General features: G+C 32.8%; 2 protein-coding genes across 2 annotated transcripts; both read left to right on the forward strand.

Moving 5' to 3' along the window:
* The first annotated feature begins 2,328 nt into the window (after positions 1–2,328).
* LOC111921650 (protein PYRICULARIA ORYZAE RESISTANCE 21) lies at positions 2,329–3,593 on the forward strand. The gene is made up of 3 exons (XM_023872358.3): positions 2,329–2,557; positions 2,713–2,794; positions 2,886–3,593. Exons 1-3 carry the CDS (start codon positions 2,537–2,539, stop codon positions 3,407–3,409), a joined length of 627 nt encoding a protein of 208 aa, XP_023728126.1. The 5' UTR covers positions 2,329–2,536; the 3' UTR covers positions 3,410–3,593.
* Positions 3,594–12,183: 8,590 nt separating this feature from the next.
* On the forward strand, positions 12,184–13,244 carry LOC111882779 (uncharacterized). The gene is made up of 3 exons (XM_023879427.3): positions 12,184–12,326; positions 12,477–12,558; positions 12,659–13,244. The coding sequence occupies exons 1-3, from the start codon at positions 12,312–12,314 to the stop codon at positions 13,111–13,113; spliced, it is 552 nt and encodes a 183-aa protein (XP_023735195.2). The 5' UTR covers positions 12,184–12,311; the 3' UTR covers positions 13,114–13,244.
* The last annotated feature ends 10,398 nt before the right edge of the window (positions 13,245–23,642 follow it).

Consider the following 23,642-nt stretch of genomic DNA (forward strand, 5'->3'; position numbering starts at 1 on the left):
GCTCGGGTGTAAATACATATTTCTCTATAAATAAAAACCACTGTAAATATAAATTGATCATCCATAAAAGTTTATTCAAAACCATATATAGTATATACAAGAGTTGCACTTTTCACATATAATTCAATAACTCGATGAATTTTAACAAATATTATCCGAATTTTTTATATGTATTTCAAAATTTATATCACTTGATTTGAATCTTTTTTTGCCAATTTATTATGAAAAATGGAAAACAATGTCTTAAGAGTTTTGTTGAACTTTCATTTATTCTCTTTGATGTTTGCAGTGTGGAAAAAAAATAATCATGTTTGGAAAATCTTTATCTTTTTATTAGATTAATCGATGAATCCAACTATATAAAATCTACAGCTAAAATTATGTATATCAAATTTAAAAGTTTTATATTATCTTATTATGTTTTTTTCATTAATCATGAAATGAATTAAGTCGAAGTGGAATGAAGTTTTTTCCTCTAGCTTCTTGCTAGAGTGTATTGGTTTTGGTTATAAATTTTGCTGTTTAAAAAAAATGAAATGAATTAAGATTATTAAAATTTTGTAACCATTTTAAATATTATATATATATATATATATATATATATATATATATATATATATATATATATATATATATATCAATTATTATGTATAAATATTTGTTTCAATATGATTAAATAAATTGTTTCTTTTATTATATAATTTTTTTTTGTTATATATATATATATATATATATATATATATATAATATCAATTTTAACAATTTACATAACATGGGAGCAGTTTGGAGGGGAAAAAGGCAAATAAGTAAGGGGTTAATGTCTTATAACATTTAAATAAATTTATAATATAAATAAGGGTTAATTATATTATAAATAGAATAATTTATAAAAATATTAAAGACAAAATAGTCTTTTTATGTTAGATAGAGACCAACTACACAATAAAAATAATACCTTATGGACTCAACGAATTAAGAAAAAATAAGTTTAAAACCAGGCATACAAATCACCCCGAACCACAAGGATTATTCATAAAAAATGATCCTACAAAAAAAAATACCATAATTTTCTAAAGTTTACTTGAAAAGCCCTTTTATGTTTTTGAAAAAATTCAATAGTATCCTGACAAAAAAATGCTGTAATAGCCACTGCATACTAAATTTTTAACAAAATGCAATAACCCTAAACATAATTTATAATTTATGTTGTGGAGCAAAAGTTTATTACGCTATAATAATCTAACTCCCATTAAAAATAAACATAATCTTTATTCAACGAAGAGACCTAGGGACTGCAATAACCAGGCATCCAGGTACTGCAGTTTCATTAATTGATATCAAACGTTTGTGCGTGTATGAAATTGGCAGCAACATAAATATGCATAATGCATTCTTCGTTAAGTATTTGTGAATTGCATGCATACGTTACATGCTCTCTTGGTTAGTGTGACATGTCAGAAACAGATTAATTAATCAAGGAGACTGACAGCTCCATAAGTCACATAATTCGGTCATATCTACATAAGTACCAATTGTTGATTGGGCCATATGATTGGGTTTACCCATTTTTGTCACTTACAACACTAAAACTTCGTTCCAAATGTGTAGGCCCACATTTTTTTTTTCTTTTACCAAATATTGTTCTCACATATGACGAACACAAAGAAAATAAGAAAGCAGACGTTACTAATTTATTGTTGATAGGGTACAATCATATGATCATAATATCTTTATTAGTTTATTGTGTTTGTTTATCGCTGATAAAATAATAAAAAAAATATTGATTTAATTAAGTAGATTTTTTTCTTCTTCTTTTTACTTGTTTGAAAGTGTTCATTAATAATGCAGACAATCTTACAAATATATCCTTATTTAAACACTAAAAAAAACGTCCTCTAGATTTTGCAACCCCATACTGGTTCTCATCATTGTTGTTCCTTCTCTCTAATAGTTTCAAATACATGAAAATTGGAATCCATAATTGAACATGTTAGCCTTCAAAATGAATCGTCTCTCACTATACCTGGAATAACAAAGATTGTTATATGTGTTTGACAAAAATAAATGATAGCTAAAAGATGAAAACTTACGTTTTAGGAATATATATTGTTAAAAGTTGTCACTTGGACTACTATAAAAAAAAAAAAAAACAAAAAAAAAAAACCATGAGCATAATATAATGTCTTTACAGATACAGACAATCAAATCTAAATGATTAGCTGTCTGTATTCGTGTTGGTGTGTGTACATGGATAGAGTCGGCCTGAACATGGAATGGAAGATTCCATCCAAATAAAAACTAGAACATAATCATTGATACACCAGTGAAAACCTGTAATTAATTAATAAAATAATCAGCATAATGACATTTGATCCTCCATTTCACATTGCTGAGATGTAAGCAGTTCTTTATTAGGTTAACAGTACACCAAACAGCTCCCTCCCTTTCTTTCAATACACTTTTATCTATTTCTATCTCTATCTCTATCTATCTTCACCCTCCATTCCCCACCAGATCTCAACATCTCCGACCACCAATGGCTCCGCATCATGAGAAGGTACTCATTCCAATTCGTCTTCTAATCATTTCCGCTCAATGTATATGTATGTAATGTATGATGTATCATGTATCTACCCCACCAATTTACCAATTAGGGTTTATGCATTTGCTCTCGGATCACAAGTTCTTGACTTTATTGATTGATATGAAAAGGTAACGAAAATGGTGCTGGATGTTGACCTCAAGTGCTCCGACTGCTACAAGAAAGTTAAGAAAATTCTCTGTAAAATCCCTGGTCAGTCTACTTGTTCCTTTTTCAAATTTCAATCCACAATCGCATTTGCTTAAACTGAATTCGTATTGTGTTTATGGAAACTAATTAACAGAAATAAGGGATCAGGAATATGATGTGGAAAAAAACAAGGTGAAGATCACTGTCGTCTGTTGTAGCCCTGAAAAGATCAGGGATAAACTCTGTTACAAAGGTGGAAGCTCGATTCAGAAGATAGAAGTAGTTGTTGAAAAGCCCAAAGACTCCAAACCTTCAGATAAAGATAAACCCAAAGATGCCGCCGGGAAGCCCAAAGCAGCAAAAGGAGACGCGCCGCCGCCGCAACCCAAAAAATCTGAACCTAAACCGGAGGTGGCAAAAATGGTGGTGGAGCCGGTTCATGGGTATCCACAAATGTATCCACCAAATTACGCGGTGGTTGGATATGGATACGAGGGTTATGGTGGAAGCTATCCGCCTCCGGCACCATCACAACCATCTGGATACGGGTATGGGCATGGGTACGGATATGGACATGGGCATGGACATGGATATGGATATGATCATGGGTATAATGGGATTGCAAGTCGTCATGATTATTTTAGTGAAGAAAATCCACAAGGATGCTCCGTAATGTAAAATGGTTATTGATTATTGATTTCATTTCTTATCTTGAAACATAACACGAAAATCATCGATATTAGGTGGGTAATTACTAATTAGTGTTGAAAATAGATGTATTATTATTGTTATTATTTCTTTGGTATTGTAACAAAACTAATTGAATATGTATTTTTTGGTTGGAAATTTGTTTAATGTCAAATGGATTTTTTTTTATTTGTATATATATATATATATATATATATATATATATATATATATATATATATATATATATATATATATATATATATATATATATATATATATATATATATATATATATATATATATATATATATATATATATATATTTCTTGTAGATTGTAGAGTAAGAAAAAACAAAGATTGGAATTGGCAATAGAACACATCACCATGTCCCTTCATCATTTGCTTTGCGTAACCGTCTTCTTTAGTTCTTTTTTTGTCGATAAGAAAATTTATTCGTGTGTTTAGGATTTAGGAGTACCCTATATATATATTGTTAATGATTGATTGATGAAAACTAATTTTAATGGTAATAAAATCTAAAAAAAATCTTATAATTAAATAATAATAATAATAATAATAATAATAATAATAATAATAATAATAAAGTGTACATGAATTAATGTATTTGTCATATATGCGGGTACAAAATTATATAAATGGTCCATATAATTTACCACATGTCAAAACTATAGTCCCTGTGTTTATTTTTATATGAATGGTCATCGTGGTTATATTTTCTGGCATGGTTGGTCATTACTCATATATAATTTTTGTTATACCATTTCTATTTTATTATATATTTTTTCTTAATTAAATTTAGCCTAAAAAAAGAGAAAATAAACGCACACAACACATTCCTCTCTTCTTCCTTTCTTTACATGCTCTCTAAATTTAGCCTAAAAAAAGAAAATAAAATACCCCTCACACACACATAAATTTCTATCTTCTTTTCTTTACATGCTCTCTCCTCTTGATCTCAAAATTACATACAAGGACCATGTTTCTCTAACAGAACCCACCGATGCCAAGAAATTTGATGGTGGAAAGGGAAACCCTCCTCCACCCCTCAACCCCTTCTAATATTCATGTCTCCTTCTTCCGGGTTTCGACCCACCCCTTTTATCCCTACCCTCCAACACTACATCATCCAAGATTTATAACCTTTTTTTTTTTGTAATCTTCATCACTATTTTGAAATGTTAGACTTTAGCACCCTTAAAGTGACTGTATTACAATTAAATCATGAGAAAAATAACATATTCATAATCTAAATGAAGGTACTACTGGGGAGAAAATCATGTTAATAGGAAGATGGAGGAGCAACACCAATCAATGATGGAGACTGAGGATTTTTTATGAAGACGAGGTAAAGGTGAGGGAGAAGAACCCGATCACTTAGGATTCTTTTGAAGGTTGCCGGCAGTGGGGGTGAAGAACATCAGTGGCCACAAGTGAAGGTTATTGAATTTTGTCACTAGGAGTATGCACATCATCAATACATCATTGTAAGTGGGTCACTGGACCACCATAGTTTATATTTTTTAGCCTAATATTTATAAAATTAAAACATAGGGACTAGTTCTAACAAAAAAATTAGAGGGCCCATGACCCCCTCGCCCTAATAAAGCTCCACCAATGATCGTGCCGACTCCTTTTTTTCCGACGACGACATGCCATCTTGGTTCCTCAATATCTCTATCTCATTCTTGATTTCTCACCATTTTTCTATCTTTTTTTGTGATCTCTAGTGAGAGGGTAGATTGCCGGAGAAGGGGTCCATATCGATCTCTTTTTTCTAGTGTTTTTCTCAAGTAAAGGAGTCCATCCCCATTCTAAAGTGACAACATATAGGGGTAGTAGGGAACTGAATAAGAATGTGGAGGTTAGGTTTAGTTTAGTTTAGTTTTTGTAATAACCTCAAAAGATAAAAGTAAAATAAAAATTAAATTTACGAGTTTATTTATATTTATATTTCTAATAATTTTTAGTTAAAAAAAGATAAGAGAATTTAAAAAAAGGACAAAAAAAAGTCATTTTATTTTATGTATCTTAGACACCATTCATGTAAGTATTAGAAACCATGTGAACCACATACATTAAAAAAACATTAACAATGACTAAAGCTGTGACTTTTAATAGACCAAGGGAACCATTTATATAATTTTGTTTATATACAATATATACATACATGTCGATGAGAATGGAAATGATAACCAAAAACCGCCCTTGATACTACAACAATATAAATCAAGGAATGACACCTTACATTATAATCCAAAAATGTCATAAAAAGTAACATCAAACTATGACCATGACCATAACATTTGGACCACTTGTCTTTTTTGTAAATATAATGTATCATATCAATACAGATAATAAGGATATATACATTAAAATCCTAATATTTTCAATGATTTAACATGAAAGTTTTAAAATTTATTTTTTTAACAGTAAAGTCCTAACTACTGATAATTTTTTACACGATTATCCTTTTATGCCGGTTAGCCGGTAAAAAAGACTTTACTGTCAAAAAAATAAGTTTAGGACTTTATTGTCAAATCGTTGAAAATATTGGGAGTTTAGTGTGTAGTCTTGCTTTCCCTAGGAACAAATAATTTTATCAGTCTCGTGAGACCCAATTCGTAGCCTAAGAATTTTTAATAGTGATTTTCATCGCAACACCACTGTTTTTCTTACCATCACCATCTTTACTCTGCTACAATCATGATTAGAGGAAACATATGTAAAAGGGAGAGCGAGAAAGGGTGAGAAGACTTGCAAAACCTTCTTCTTGGTTCGCCGCCAAATCTTGACCTGAAAAGAGGGGATAGATTGTACAAACACAAACAACACACACCTAGTCAAAAGTGTGTGAATGTGGGGAAAGGGTAAGAATGACAATTTTGTCTTTTCCGGTTTCTTAGTTCTCCATTTTTAGGATTACAAAAAGCCAACACAATCCTCTTTCTTTCTTGATTATCCCAATTTTTTTCAATGTTGGTTAGTTGAGATGTAAAAAAATTATTTAACAAGAAACAAACGTTATGGATTTCAATAGGATCTATCTGACCAGAGCAGCTTCCAATAACTATTATGCTTAAAGACTATCATACCATTAAATTTCTAACTAAAAGAAGGATATATATATATATATATATATATATATATATATATATATATATATATATATATATATATATATATATATAAACACACGCTAAAGTCCCAATATTTTCAACGATTTGACAAGAAACATATAAACTTTATTTTTTGATAGTCAAATCCCACATACCGACTAACGTACCGGCAAAAAATGATAAGTATGTCAAAAACAGCCGGTAGTTAGGACTTTATTGTCAAAAAAATAAAATTTATAAATTTCTTGTCAAATCGTTGAAAATATTAAGAATTTAGTGTATATATCCCAAGATCATATTAGTTTGCTTATATTGTCATGATATGCAACTAGTTGACTAGTTGGTCCAAAATTCATGAAGATTATATCATGAAAAAACATAAAGAAAATGGTTCAATTTCGTCAGTCTAACTAATAATGTGTATCAATGGTGAGTAGACCACATAAATGCCTCAAGGGGCCAAAGATTATAACAAACAACCGGTGATGGTCTACCCAATCATCGAACCTTAATTACTTTATTTAGGAATCAGATGACACTGAATGATCAATAAAAATGTTAATAGTAATAAATTATAAATAAAATTCTTGTTAGAGGTGCTCTTAGTTGCTTGTAACTTAGAAGTTGTTGAATAATATTACGAATTAATTCTCCTAACATGTTTAATTAGCGTATTGGGTTTTTTATGCATTTCGTATACTATTATTTATTTGGCAAATTCAGGTCAACCATGACCATAACATTGGACCACTTATCTTTTCCATAAATATGATGTATGATTGATAAAATTGTTACCAAGACATTATTTTAGTGTAATAATATGAGTAGTAGGGAACAAATTAGTTGGGTGGTTTGGGTTTAAAATCCTAAGCTTGCTTGTTTTCGATGGTTTTGTTTCTTTGTATTTGATATTTCGTAGTCTTTTTCAAGTCTAGTTTATATCTAGCTTAATAATATCTTTCCGATTCGAAAAAACGAAATATTCGGGTGAAAAACTCGTAAAATAAGGAGAAAGCATTTTCATAGCTTTTCTAAAATAAAAAAGCTTTAAAATACGGAAGTTATTTAATAGTACGAAGCATTTTTCTTTTTTGAGGCGGTTGCTTGAAAAAACCGCCTTAATAAATGTCTATAACATTAAAAAATAAAAGAACCACATTAAAAAAGCACCAAAAAAGAACATATGTTACATTTGTTAGTGCGGTTCAAAAATAATAGCATTAAAAACGATTTTTTGGTGCGAATTTTTTGTGAACACATCATTAAATTACGATTTTTTGATGCACTATTTTATAAAACGCATCATTAAGTCACGATTTTTTCATGCTCTATTTTATACAATGCATCATTAAAGATCGAGCTCCCTCCTTATATTTTGGTTCCCGGATGATGCTCCTTCCAAATTTGTATTCTTGCGCGATGCCTTCCTCTTTCACTATATATTTTCTTAACCTAATTTCATCTGGCCACACCAACCCTAACATCATCGACTCTGCCGCCCTCACCACAATTGTTGAGTCCTCTCACCCCCATCTTCTTCATCGCTGATTTCGGCTACCACCACCTCCATTATCTATGATTCCAGTCCACCCCACTCCTATTATCGTCGATTCACGATTTCAAGTCAAAATGTGATGACTCTAATTTCTCTTGGAAGCGTCGACCTCCATTATAACCATCTTTATCCATCGCCATCAACCCATCGTTAAGACTCTCAGGTATGTTTCTGATATTCTGATTTATACTTTTGATTCATAAAATTTCATAATGTATATGTTCGGATACTTTGATTTCTTTGGTTAGGGTGTGGAAGAAAGAAGGGTTTGGGCTAAGAAGCTTGTGAAGTTCAAAAGAGAGCACATATGTACACAGAGGAAGATATAAGTGTGGATAATACTAAAGAAAAAAGGAATACCCTTTTGTCTTTTATCTACAACAATTGTATCATGGTTTTTTTTTTTGTGTTCGTAATCTTTAATATAACTTGTGTAATTTACCTTTTGATTATATAGGTTGTATACATTTTGATAAGATTATTTTGTAATTTAGCTTTTAGCTCATAGTAAAAGTGTGGCAATAGATTCAGAGGTGGACATCTTCTCTAAAAGTCTGCAAGATACCGAAAAGTGGTAATATGAAGAAGGCGGTGATGAATCCTGTAACGTCACAAAATTCAAGACCAAAAAATTTCTTTTAATAAAACATTACTTTAAGCAAAGACATCATTCCAAAACATAATCTGAGTATAAGTTTTCAAAACACATGTTCATTATCAGAGTACACATTCCCAGGCTGACTAATCTATGGTGTGTGCCATGCGATCACCCCGAGCTCCTCCCTCCACTACCGGAAGTACCTGAAAACAAAACTGAAAATCGTAAGCACGAAGCTTAGTGAGTTCCCCACCTTACCACATACCATGCATGACCACATACTGCACGCCCGCTATCCGGGGCCTTGCCCCCTACTTCGGGCCTCACCCGCTACAACGGCCCCGCCGCTCCAGGCCCCGCCTGGCTTCGAGCCCCGCTCGGATATAAATCTGTTTCACTTAGGCCTCGCCTGTCATAGGGCCCCGCCCACTAACATATAATAGCACATACACGTATCAGATAACATCACATAAGCTAAACATATACTAACAACTCTTGTTCTAAGGCCTCGCCTATCTCTGGGCCCCGCCCGTGTCCTGCTACTGATGAATCATGGAACCTCGTCCATACTCCTGCTGATAGTGAGATACGGGCCCAGCCCACCCTCACTCCTTTCCTAACTTGGGCCTCGCCCCTGGACTGCTGCTACTGACATGTGGAACACCATCCACACTCTGCTATTGGTGAGATACGGAACCTCGCCCACACTCACCTCCCTACCAGACACATACAAGTATCACACAGACAACAAGTATAAACTATCACATAAACCATTTCTTGGGCACCCGCCCTCTATCATTGGACCTTGTCCGGATATCATACTAGCATACTGTGCCTAGGGCTAACCCCCGAGTCTTCTACTCATAACTACATGGGCCGGCATTGTGGCCGTAGACCCACTCATACAAAGGGAAACTCACCTGCACTGGCTGAACTTGCTGATGATCCCACTAGCTGCTGCCCGACCACTCACTGAACTCCTGCTCTACTGGCTCCCCGAGCTATCAATATCAATGCAATACTTAGTCTAACTGACCCCCGACAGTTAACCAAGTCAATTCTGGTCTAAGCCAAAGTCTTGGTCAAAGTCAACCTTTCCAGGTCAACCCTACTCGCCGAGTCCACTTAACGACTCGCCGAGTTCATACACTCAGGGTCCTTCCATTCGCGACATGACTCGCCGAGTCAGTCCATGACTTGCCGAGCCCAACGATTTCCGAGTCCTGATCTGTCCAACTCGCTGAGTCTCCAACCGACTCACTGATTCGAGTCTCAACTCAAAGGGTTTTGGGACTACGCGACCTGATTCGCCGAGTCTAAGAACAGACTCACCGAGTACCAGGCAATCTTCATCCAACTCGCCGAGTTGTTCATCCAACTCGCCGAGTGCAAGCCCAACATCATCCGACTCGACGAGCTGTTCATCCCACTCGTCGAGTTCCTCTTCGTCTTCATGCTACTCGCCGAGTCCACTCAAAGGACTCGCCGAGTCCATTCAGATCTCCAAACATGCAGAGGACTTTTGAGTCATGCAGGGACTCCAAACCATAGATCCATACTTCCAAAGCTCAATCCCTACGTAAAGTTGCAAACTTTACGTATAACTAAAGAGATCTAGGCTCAAAACATACTAGGGTTTGGTTTTAGGACAAAAGGACTTCACCAACTACTCATCTCCTGATGCTTTATGACATAATGGACCATCCCAACAATAGATCTGAAGTGGCAACAACATATCTAAGCCCCCTAACCCGATTTGGGTCTCAACCAACCATAAAACCCCCAAATCTCATGGCAAAATAGATCTAGATGCAAAGAAGGGAAAATGGCAGCTAAATACCTCCAAGATGAACACAAACTGAAGTAGATCTCGAGCACACACCTCTCCTTTGAAGCAACCTTCTTGATCTACAAGCTCCTTTCCAAAGTTTCCTTCCTACCAAGCTATTTCTCTCAAATGATGGAAGCTCACACGAAAATAGGGTTTACAGGTTCTCTGGGATGATATGGGGGCTGAGGGACCCTTTATATAGGATACAACTCTCGGAATTAGGGTTTTCCTCGCACAAACCAGACTCGCCGAGTCACCTTGGCCGACTCGCCGAGTCGGTCACTTACTCCTCGACCCGGATCCCGCTCTGACTCGCCGAGTTCATCCTTGGACTCGCCGAGTCGCCCCTAAAAATTTGGGTTTTCTTTCCTTTCTTGGCCTTCAAAACTTTGGGTGTTACAAATCTGAATATCTCTATATCATAAAAGTTGAATATCTTCCAAAGGCAGTGTGTATACCATAAATTTAATATGCTTATGTAGTTATTATATCAAATTGAAAACATATACAATGATGAAATTGTAAAAAAAGAATGGTATTTTTGGTTAAATAACTTGAATCTCGCTCATTATATGGATTATGCCTTTATAACTTTTATTATTCATGGGTTATTTTTGTTTTGCGTATGTATTGTAATTTAAGGTGGTTTATGTAGTAAGTGTGGTGGTGTTCTTGGATACTCAAGAGTGGCTATATGTTAGGTGTGATTCCTTTTTTTCATATTTATTTAGCGGTTTGTGTATTTAACAGGGCGATTGTCCTTATTTTTTTTATGGATAAACACATTTTTTTGGTGCGGTTGTCATATTTTTTGAGACGGTTTTATAACCGCATCATTAAATAAAAGCATTTTTTTGATGCTATATTTATCGGTGCGGTTCAATAACCGCATCTATTAATCATTTTAACCGCATTAACAAAAGCTTTCTCTACTAGTGATAGTGGATGCTCCAAGATAAACAAATATTATAGTTACCCAAAATTAATATAACTTTAGCTGGTTTGTTTTAATTATGTTTGACAAAACTAGCTGGTAGCAGGTAGCGGGTAGCGTTTTGTTAAAAACTTCGTATGATGGTTTTTAGATTTGAAACGTTTTGTCTAAATTAAACTCTAAAAGCTTATAGTGTCAAATAAGATTTTTTGTTCAAAACGAAACGTTTTATCAAACGTTACTATATTAGAAGCTCTCAAACGTTTTTAAACGCTTCTTATCAAACACACCTATGCGAACCACCATAATTAATTTAGTTTCAAATATATCGCCTACTATTCTACTGCTTTTACCTATAGTTTTTTTTTTTTTTTTTTTTCTTCTAATGTATCGCCTGTTATTCCCCCACCCCCACCCCACAAAAAAAAAAAAAAAACCTAATTCAGGTTATTTACTAAATTTACTTGAGGATGGTCTTTTTTAGGGAACACGACTTTTATAACCGTTTAATAAGCAGTGAAAAATTAAAAAAATCAGATTGGTTATTTGCTTTGCTCAAATATATACCTTGATTGTTCTTTTGAGCCTTATTCTAACTCCGACAAGTATATCGTAATCAAATATAGTGACACCAGTACAGATGATTAGTTGTCCGCGTTCGTACGCGGGTGTTGGTGTGTCGACATGGCCAAAACATGGAAGATTCCATCCAAATGTAGTGACAACGATACATAATCAATGCATGCCTCTCTAGCTAGCTACTTGGTTTCCATACACTTTAAGTTCAACCTCCATTCACTTAATTCTCACCGGATCTCAAACATCTGCACCATCAATGGCTCCTGAGAAGGTACATCATTCCTATTAATTCTCTTTCTAATTCTTTCCTTTGATCACTCATCTCCACACATTTTACCATAGGGTTTATGCATGCATGATGCATATAATTCCATCTCCCATTTTCATCATGGTTTATTCACCTTGTATATATTTATAAAAGGTAACCATAATGGTGCTGGATGTTGACCTCAAGTGCTCCCAATGCTACAAGAAGGTTAAGAAAATCATCAGGAAAATCCCTGGTCAGTCACTTATTCCTTTTTCAATCCACAAACGCATTTGCTTATATACAATGAATCGACGAAGCTGAATTCGTCATGTTGTGCTTATGGAAATAAACAGAAATAAGGGATCAGGAATACGAGGTGTACAATAACAAGGTGAAGATCATGGTCGTTTGCGGTAACCCTGAGAAGATCCGTGATAAACTCTGTTACAAGGGTGGAAACTCGATTCAGAAGATAGATGTAATTGCCGAAAAGCTGAAGGACCCGAAGCCTGCCGATAAACCCAAAGAAAAAGGAGATCACGCGCCGCCGGTTGTCAAGAAACCTGATCCAAAACCGGAGATGGCAAGAATGGCGTCTGGGTATCCACCACCAAATTACCATGTGGTCGGATATGGATGCGAGTGTCATGGTGGAGGCTACGTGGTACCACCACAGCCACCTGGATACGGGTATGGGTACGGGTCTGGATATGGACATGTACGTGGATATGATCATGGGTATAACGGAAATGCAAGTCGTGATCATTATTATAGTGAAGAAAATGCACAAGGATGCTCCGTAATGTAAAGCGGCGACGTGGAGGTTAATAGTATGTCATGGATACTTACTAGTTACTACTTACTACTTACTCATGAAAATAGATGTGTAATTAACTTATTATTATGAGTATCTACAGTTGTTTATTATTGATTACAAAACTCTCTCTCTCTCTCTCTCTCTCTCTCTCTCTCTCTCTCTCTCTCTCTCTCTCTCTCTCTCTCTCTCTCTCTCTCTCTCTCTCTCTCTCTCTCTCTCTCTCTCTCTCTCTCTCTCTCTCTCTCTCTCTATATATATATATATATATATATATATATATATATATATATATATATATATATATATTTTACTATATTATAAAAGAAATTCATTATTTCTAAAAGTAGATTGAATATAATAATATTATTTTTTTAAGACGTTCAAATTATTAAGTTAATAGTACAAGTAGCTATTAATAAAATAATATTAAATTTTAACATGTGTTTTGAATCCTTATATTTCTTAACAAATTCTATCTCCTTTCCTGAATAATTCAAAATTTGAAACCATCATAAAATACATGTTGATTCAAATATCCCTCCTATAAATGACTCTTTCTTAACAGGTTTTTATTTTAATCTTTACTTGTAATTGATTTCATCATTTTTAACTTTTTGTATTTTTATCTTATAAATATATTGGGTGAAGGCTTTATTATATCAGGTTTGTTCCTAAAAAGCTTTTACTATGTTTCTTTAATGTGTTAGCTTTGCAGATTCAAAGATATCAACCAAGAGGGCCAGTTAGAGCATTGTGTTATCATTAGTTTGTATATTTTGACATCTTACTTTTGCAATAAAGAACGGTTAAACACAAGATTTGACATGATTAAGGTAGTTTATATATTTTTCATCTTATTTAGTCTAAAAATGAAACCTTTTTCATCATTGGTCCTTATAATATCAAGTTTCATCACATGGACTTCCTGATTACGGTGATTATTGTCCTTCTAATAAGGTTCTATATAGATTTTGTTCAATATTTTAAGGCTTCAAGAACCTAAATCAATATGAATCCTTGAATTACATACCATCGTTGAAAATGTTTTAATTTGTGACCAAACCTGGTTTAAAATCACAATGAACAAGTTGACACCTAAGTATTTTGGCATTCTCAAAGGCCTATTTATCGACTTTTGAATCACAACACCTGATATTCTAAAGGTTTATTTTTATAAACTATTATTTATATATTTTAACATTTTACTTAGTAGGACATTAAATTAATAAAGGAATTAAGGAAAACAAAAAAAAAAGACGATAAATAGTACAAGTGGTTTAGGTATGTATAAATGGAAATAATAACCATTTAGGGGGTGTTTGGCAAAAAAAGCTTATTGCTTATTAGTTTATTAGCTTATAAGTTAACAAGTAAGTGTAGGGTAACTTATGAAAAAAATGACGTATTAGAGGTTCCCCACCGGAATAAGTTATTTTAATCCAAACACTTTTTAACTTATAGTGATGTGGAACCTAATAAGTTGTTTTAAAAAAGCTTAGCCAAACACCCCCTTAATATGGTATGGTAATGCTTTTGAAAAACAGATGTCATTTAATATTTATTTTTCGAAGTGAACGCAAAATGGTTTTAACTCTAAAGAGATCAAATTATTCGCCGCCCGCCGCTTTGCGCGGGTAGACGGCTAGTGTGTGTGTGTGTGTGTGTGTGTATATATATATATATATATATATATATATATATCTTTACTATCTTATAAAACAAATAGCACTATTTCTAAAAATAGATTGAATAAAATAATAATACTTTTTTAAGACGTCCAAATCATTAAGCTAATTGTACAACTAATCACTAATAAAATAATATTAAAATTTAAACAAACTCCTATAAATCTTCTTTTCCAAGGTTTTGACCATATTTTTTTTTTTTCATGCAAATAAATACTTAACACCCTATAATTTGGTCATTTCATGAATTTTCTTTATTTTTAATGTGACATGTTTTCTAAAACAAACTAATGATTGAGTTGAAAATAATCATTCTTCATCGAAAAGAAATTAATTGTCGAAACAAACTATTTGTCGCCCTACACCTAGATTCCCAAGTCTGTCTATGTACGACTTCATCTTTTAGATGTGCGCACACACAGAAGCTCCCTCTTGTAGTTTACATGCCATGAGGGACTTAACGATATCGAATCGTTCTTGCCTAGCTTGCTCTTGGAACATCTCCTCAAGTTGCTGGTTTATGTCAAATGCACCGCATGTTTCAAAGTTCTTCTAGAGACCAAAACTGTGACAACCCAAAATTTCTATTCCGTACAAACCATATCAAATCAATAGAAGTTAGATCAGTTACAGAGAATTTCCAGACTTTTGGGTATAAGTTTGAGTATTTCAGGATTTACACTTAAGGAGATATCAGGAGAGTGGATGCACTAGGGTTTTGTGCAACACTGTTATTTCAAAACCCTATGATATTAGAGTTCATTTTGTGAATAAAATATTTTCTGCCAAAAATCCCAGGACTATATATAGGATTCTGAACCATATTTATTCATTAGTTACATTTCCAACTACAGAATAGTCGAATTCTCTCTCAAGGATCTTCGGACTTTCATTCTGGAAAGTGAATACTTCTATGTAGTGTTGTATTAAAGCTTCTTATATGCTTAATACACTAGAAATCATAGGAAAACACTAAGATCTGAGAGTTTACTGCCCAAGAACACCTTGGGGAGTAAACTCTTTTATAAGGGCCAAAGTGTGCCCAATGTCCCTTCAAGCCTTGGAACTCAACCTAGAAACTACCATGACATGTTTAGACCACAAAATCATTAAGAAAAAAAAGGCTAGAAGTGAGTTCACGGCCAAGGATGTTCTTGGGCCGTGAACTCCATTTTTAGGTGCCAAAACACCCTAAAAGCCTTCCTTAAGCCATGAGACTAGTTTAGACATGTACCCTAATGAGTTTAGGACTAGAAAACACCATTAGAACACCAAGAGTAAGGTGTTCACAGCCCAAGAAGTTCCAGGACCGTGAACTCCAAACAATAGTGCCAAATGGTGCTATAAACTCTTCTAAAGCCTTGTACAATAGCCTAGTTTAGTTCCTAGTTAAATTAGGGACTTGAAAACACCACAAACACCCTCCCAAGGGAGATTACGGCCGTAATCTCCAAGGGATATGGTCCCAGGGCCGTAAACTCCTAAAAGGAGTTATATTATGCCCTAAACTCTTCCATAGACCAAGCCATTAAGTAGGAATGCTTCTTAGGGCCTTATAGAGCATCAAACATCAAATGGTAACATAAGTATGAGCTTACGGCCGTAAACTCATGAGTTTATGACCGTAAACTCATTTAGTAGGATCATTAGGGCCGTGAACCTCATGGTGGAGTTTTCCTTAAGCCCCACACACAATAGCTTCCCCTACAAACACTTAGATGCAATCCTAGAGGCTAATAACACTTGATAAAGGTGTTTAACATGTCCTAGGGTGTCTTGACTTGTTTATTAGTTGTTTATAGACTAATTTGTTACATATATGTTATATTATATTTTAACTAGGATCATAGAGTGTGTTCAAGACTTCACTTGACAACTAGCAGTCCTACCTCTTAGGTTCATCCGTATCACCCACAACAGGTAAGTTCATACCCCTTAATCAATGTTTTAACTGTTTTTAAATGTTTTATGGGGGGGGGGATACAAGTAGAATCATGCTAGTTACTATAACAATCACATGTGATTAGTAAGCAGCATTCAAATGATTGGCTACTCATTAGCCGTTTTATCAAACAAATGTTTCCTTGTACTTAAACTGTTTTATCAAACCCATACTTCCAACCAGTTTTATTGATTGACATCAAGTCGATCTTTTTCTTAGATAATAATTATGTTCAAAGGTTTTACAAAACTTATTTTATGCTTATATATTATCAATTGCATGCCTATATATGTATAGTTATATAAGAAATGTTTAAAAGACTTAGGAAGGCTATCCACCCTATTTCCTTTTCGCACTTGAGATGTGGTCTGGTTCAATTGCATGCCTATATATGTATACTTATATAAGAAATGTTTAAAAGACTTAGGAAGACTATCCACCCTATTTCCTTTTCGCGCTTGAGATGTGGTCTGGTGGGACATCGGGTATCCGTCCGAAGGTTGTTTAAATATTAGTTATATATCATATGTACATATACAATCATAAAGGCCCTTCCGGTTCATCCAATGCCCTTGGGTAGAAAGGGTATACATCCATGTTCATACGTACCAGTTAAATTACTAGTAAGCTACCATATGGGTAGTTTAGGAAGATATTAGAACTATTACTAGAACGCAATATCATACAATGAGTCAGTTCATTCATGAGTCAATACTTGCTAGATAGAGAGAACATACATTACAGCTAGTACAGACAGTACATTACTATACTATTACATAGATATGTTTACATGATTACATTTACATATATACAACTATACTAGAAAGAGAACATATACGACGATACTAGAAAGATAAAATATACAACTATACTAGAAAGAGAACATATACAACGATACTAGAACAATTAACAATACATTACATATACATGAATACGTTAACATAATTGTGATCCACTGTATCGGAGCATGCCTTCAATGTCATGGCCCGAGTTGTATCCAGAGTCTCTTGGAGGGAGAGCATGAGTTTGCGTATAGATCTATACTGGATTGACTATCCTACACCTTGCTGCTAGCTACAGCCGGACCTGCAGGTCTGTGGGTGCCAAACGTCATACCTTTTTACGACCTACATTTGTCGTTGTTACCTAGTCGATAGTATGGTAGAATTAATCACATGATACCTTAATATAAATCCGGTTTAAGGTAGTTAGTACAATAGTAGTTCCTATAATACAACACTACAGTACTACATTAATTTACCCTTTACATATATTTAGTGATCATTTCACTTAAACATTAAATGTACAAACTATATTTTGTTAATGATAGTTACACTTGAGAAAATTACACACGTTTACAAGAAACGAACATTTAGAACAGTTAGGTCTTGGTAGAAGACACCCTTATATAATAGTAGAAATCATAGGGATTTCTAGGGTTTTTCAAACGTTTATAGTTGTTTTACAAACATTTTCATATTTACAGTTCATATACATTTTCAATACTTACAGTTCATATACAAACAATTTCTTACATATAAATTAAGACACTAAAATACTTATGATCTCACCAGCTTTAAAGCTGATACTCGCTTCCAAAATACTTGTATCCTCAGGTCGTCAATAGACAGGTACCGATGCAAGGTTAGAGAAGATGGAGCTCGTTCAAGACTCATCTTTCATTTTGATTATACTTTAGTGTTTATCATAATTTGTCAGAACACTTGTATTAAAATTATATTATTAATGCAATGGATGATGTTGTTGCTTGTTTACTACTTTTCATTGTTGTGATATTGTACATGACGTCCTCCGCCCCAGAACGCTTCTGCCGTTCTTGGTTTTGGGGTGTGACAAAAACCCATGGTCGCTAACATAAGGCAAGGCACTTTGGTTGATTCATCGTAATGCTTATTGTAGGCAGTAACTTCTTCTGGGGAAGGGTTCTCTCCAAGTACTGGAACATCGTCGTCGAGAACATACTCTTTGTTCTCATATCTTAACATGATCCTCATGGTCCTGATCCAATCAAGATAGTTGGATCCATCCTCCTTGAGTTTCTCCCTATTAAGAACCAGCAATAGAGAGAAGCCTGGGTTTTGAGTTAGAGGAGGAGGAGGAGGAAGAAGATTGTTGTTGTTGTTAGCTTGGTTCGAAATCTACAAAAGATAAGATTCCAATTAGTTTGATACAAATCCTTAATTAGCAATTACCCAAAAACAAATTACTAGAATAAGGCTAGGATCCATATTTGGCTTCATGATGTGTAAAGGGATGCCGTAACCACACCATGAAGTTATTTAGGTAGACAAAGCTCTTTGTCAATTTCAATCACTATGAAATTCCTAGATCTTTGAGATTCATTGACTATCAATGGCATGTTAATCTCGGATTATGTTCATCTCAAGTTCAATGACGGGGATACACAGATCATTGAATAGATGGTGAATCACCCATACAAAATTGTGTGGTGCCCGGCTCAAGTTACGCTTGAGATTCGTGAGTCTCACTTAATTCTCTACCTATACTCTCAAATTGACGTGTCGGTTAACCACACGAGCTCCATCAACAAGTTATAAAGAGAATGTGTAATTTTTATGGATAACACAAGATTCACTTTTATTTAAAACGGGATTTTGTTTTATACTTGTATTTAGAATACTTTTAGATTAACCATCATCACTATCAAACCCTTTCGGTAACTCCATTCTCAAAATGCAATAGGGCGCTGAGGGTGGTAAGCGCGAAGCATATTAAAAACCGACCTCATTAGGAATCATAGAGACCTCCTTAAACCCCTACATTAGAACGGATGCACCTAGTCGAGGTAAGACCGGCAATGTCAATATTTAAAGTATGCAAGGATGCATATTGCAATTGTCTTATACATATAATAGATATGGATCTTACATATATATAAGGGTTAAATTTAAAACCTTTAAATTTAGTTGTTTATTTATTAATTCAAATCAATTACAAGGATGTAATGTAACAATTAATAAAACATGAGGGGGTAATATTCAAATTTATAATCATCTATTATAAATAATATTAAAATAAATATTCAAATTCAAAAACACGATTAAATAATATTTATCCATAAATATTCAAATTTAAATAACCATATTTAAATAATGTTTATTTATTTTTCAGATGTAATCCAATTAGGTATTTATCCATGCAAGATAAAGCTTGAATTCAAAAAATAAGCAAGATTAAAATTGATAATGTTGAAGTGCTAAGTTCACGTCGTGAACTACTATTTCACGTCGTGAATTAGGGTTTTTATCAAATTACGAATTTTTCAATTAAACTTTCATCATTCAGTTCTAAAACAATATTTTCAGAAACCATGGATGTAGGGTGAAGGTAACCATGAACCAATGGCTCTGATACCACTGTTGGGTAATATATTCATCAAATACACTCAATAACTAGGCAGCGGAAGAATCGAAACAACAAAACAATTTACCTAAGTGTACATGCACCCTATGGATCTATGGCTTCATGATATTACTTCAACCCTATGAAAATCGAAAATACCAAGAAGAATACTAACCTCTTTAGCAGCTAATGATCTTCGTGCTTGACTCCTTGTGTGTGCCACCGTGTTTAGATGATATGGATCCAAACTAGAATCCCTCTCTTGGTTTACACCCAATGAACTCAAAAGAGTAGAAACAAATATTAAACCAGGAGGAATGAACTATAAGGAAAGTTCTTCCACAATGAGGGAGAAAGAAGGTGGCGAATACTCGAGCCAAAAATGAGCAAGGAGGCATGAATCCCAAAGGCTTTATTTATAGCCTTGGATACCTCCTAGGGTTTTATCCTTCCACCCATGTGGGATGGGATAGGCTATGAATGCAATTCCCTTTATCCAAAGGGAATTTACGTCCAACCCCTTCCTTCTAGGGTTTTGGAATGTTCCCTAATTAACCAACTATTGATTAACTCACATTCAACCCTTCTATCAATTAAACTGTCAATTAATTCCCAAATTGTTTTCCAATTAGTTTCTAATTATTTATTAGACAATAATAATTAATAAACCAATCACTCCTATTATTTATTCTACTCGATTTTGAGTCTTGAGGGCAACCTAAGAGGACCCTACTATTATTAGAAATATCACTAATTAGTTAATGACCTTGGACACACTTCCAACACAATATTCTTTTTTGTCCATATAAAGCATGTGATTAGATACATATAATCACATGTGATTGGATATATTTAATCAAATGTTACTAGATATATTTAATCACATATGTCATTATTGTGTTCTCGATTCAATATTTTTTTTGTCAACTTTAATCATATGTGATTAGATACGTATAGTCACATGTGATTATATGTATCCAATCACATATGATTTACATGAACAATATTCATTTTTGATTTTTTCGTTTCAATAATTTTTCTCATATATTTAATCACATGTGATTATAAGTATTTAATCACTTATGATTAATGTGGACATAAATTTGTTTTAATGTTCTTGATTCAATAGTTGTTCTCGTGTATATAATTACACGTGATGATATATATTTCATCACATATGATTTATTGAATCAAGAACGTGAAAACAAATCTTTTTCATATAAATCGTATGTGACTAAATACATGAGACCAACTATTGAATTAAAAACGCAAAAATGAATATTGTCCATAAAAATCATATGTGATTAAATACATATAATCACATGTGATTATATGTACCTAATTGCATATAATTTATGTGGACAAATTTCATTATTTCTTTCTCAATTCAATAGTTGTACTCATGTACTTAATCACATGTGATTATATGTATCGAATCATATATGATTTATATTAATAATATTCATTTTTGCATTTTTGATTCAATATTTTTTTCTTATGTATTTAATCGTATGTGATTGTATGTATTTAATCACATATGATTAATGTGGAAAAAGAAAACTGTTGAATCAAAAACGCGAAAATGAATCTTGTGTACAGAAATCATATATGACTAAATGTACAAGAACAAATACTGAACGAGAATGTGAAAATGAATATTGTCCATATAAATCATATCTTATTAGATACATATAATCTCATGTAATTAAATACACAAGAACAACTGAATCGAGAATGCGAAAATGAATATTTTCCACATAAATTTTATGTGATTAGATACATATAATCACATGTGATTATATGCGTTTAATCACATATGATATATATGGACAATATTTATCTTTGTGTTCTCGATTCAATAGTTCTTCTCGTGTATATCATCATATGTGATTATATGTATCTAATAACATATGATTTATATAGACATCATTATTTTTTGTCCATATAAATCATATGTGATTAGATACATATAATCACATATGATTATATGTATTTAATCACATATGTTTACAGTTGACAAAGAACAATTACTGAATCGAGAATGTGACAATGAATTTTAGCCACATAAATCATATATGATTGGATACATATAATCACATGTGATTATATATATTTAATTAGATATGATTTATGTATACAATATTTCGGTTTCTATTGAATAATTTATTTTGTGTATTTAATCAGATGTGGTTATATGTATATAATGACATATGATTTGAGGTGGATAAAATTCATTTTTGCCTTCTCGATTCAATAGTTGTGCTCATGTACTTAATCACATATAATTATACATATAATCACATGTGATAAACATAAGAGCAACTATTGAATCGACAAAGCAAAAATGAATTGTGTCCACATAAATCATATGTGATTAGATTCATATAATCACGCATGATTAGATTTATTTAATCACATATGATTAATATGGAAAAAGAAAAACTATTGAATAGAAAACACGAAAATGAATCGTGTATACATAAATCATATGTGACTAAATGTAAAAGAATAACTATTTAACGATATTCTGAAAACGAATATTGTCCATATAAATCATATCTGGTTAGATACATATAATCTCATGTAATTAAATACACAAGAACAAAAACTGAATCGAGAATGCGAAAATGAATATTTTCCATATAAATTCTATGAGATTAGATACATATAATCACATGTGATTATATATATTTAATCACATATGATATAAATTCTATGTGATTAGATACATATAATCACATGTGATTATTTGTATTTAATCACATATGATATATGTGGATAATATTTATCTTTGTGTTCTCGATTTAATAGTTGTTCTCGTGCATATAATCATACGTGATTATATGTATCTAATCGCATTTGATTTATATTGACATAATTCTTTATTGTCCATATAAATCAGATGTGATTAGATATATATAATCACATATGATTAGATGTATATAATCACATATGATTAAAGTTGACAAAGAACAATTATTAAATCGAGAATGTGATAATGAATCTTATCCACATAAATCATATGTGATTAGATACATATAATCACATGTGATTATATGTATTTAATCATATATGATTTATTTAGACAATATTTATTTTTGCAGTTTCGATTAAATAATTGGTTTTGTGTATTTAATCACATGTAATTATATTTATATATAATCATATATGATTTGAGGTGGACAAGATTTATTTTTTCCTTCTCGATTCAATAGTTGTGCTCCTATACTTAATCACATGCAATTATATATATAATATGATAAAATACACGAGAACAACTATTGAACCGACAAAGCGAAAATGAATTGTGTCCACATAAATCATATGCGATTAGATCCATATAATAAAATGTGATTAGATGTATTTAATCACATATGTTTAATATGGATAAAGATTTGTTTTCCCATTCTTGATTCAATGTTTTTTATTATGTATGTAATCACATGTGGTTATATGTATCTAATCACATATGATTAAATACACAAAAATGAATCTTAGCCACATAAATC

This window comes from Lactuca sativa, chromosome 7 (assembly GCF_002870075.4).
Source record: "Lactuca sativa cultivar Salinas chromosome 7, Lsat_Salinas_v11, whole genome shotgun sequence".
Taxonomy (NCBI): domain Eukaryota; kingdom Viridiplantae; phylum Streptophyta; class Magnoliopsida; order Asterales; family Asteraceae; genus Lactuca; species Lactuca sativa.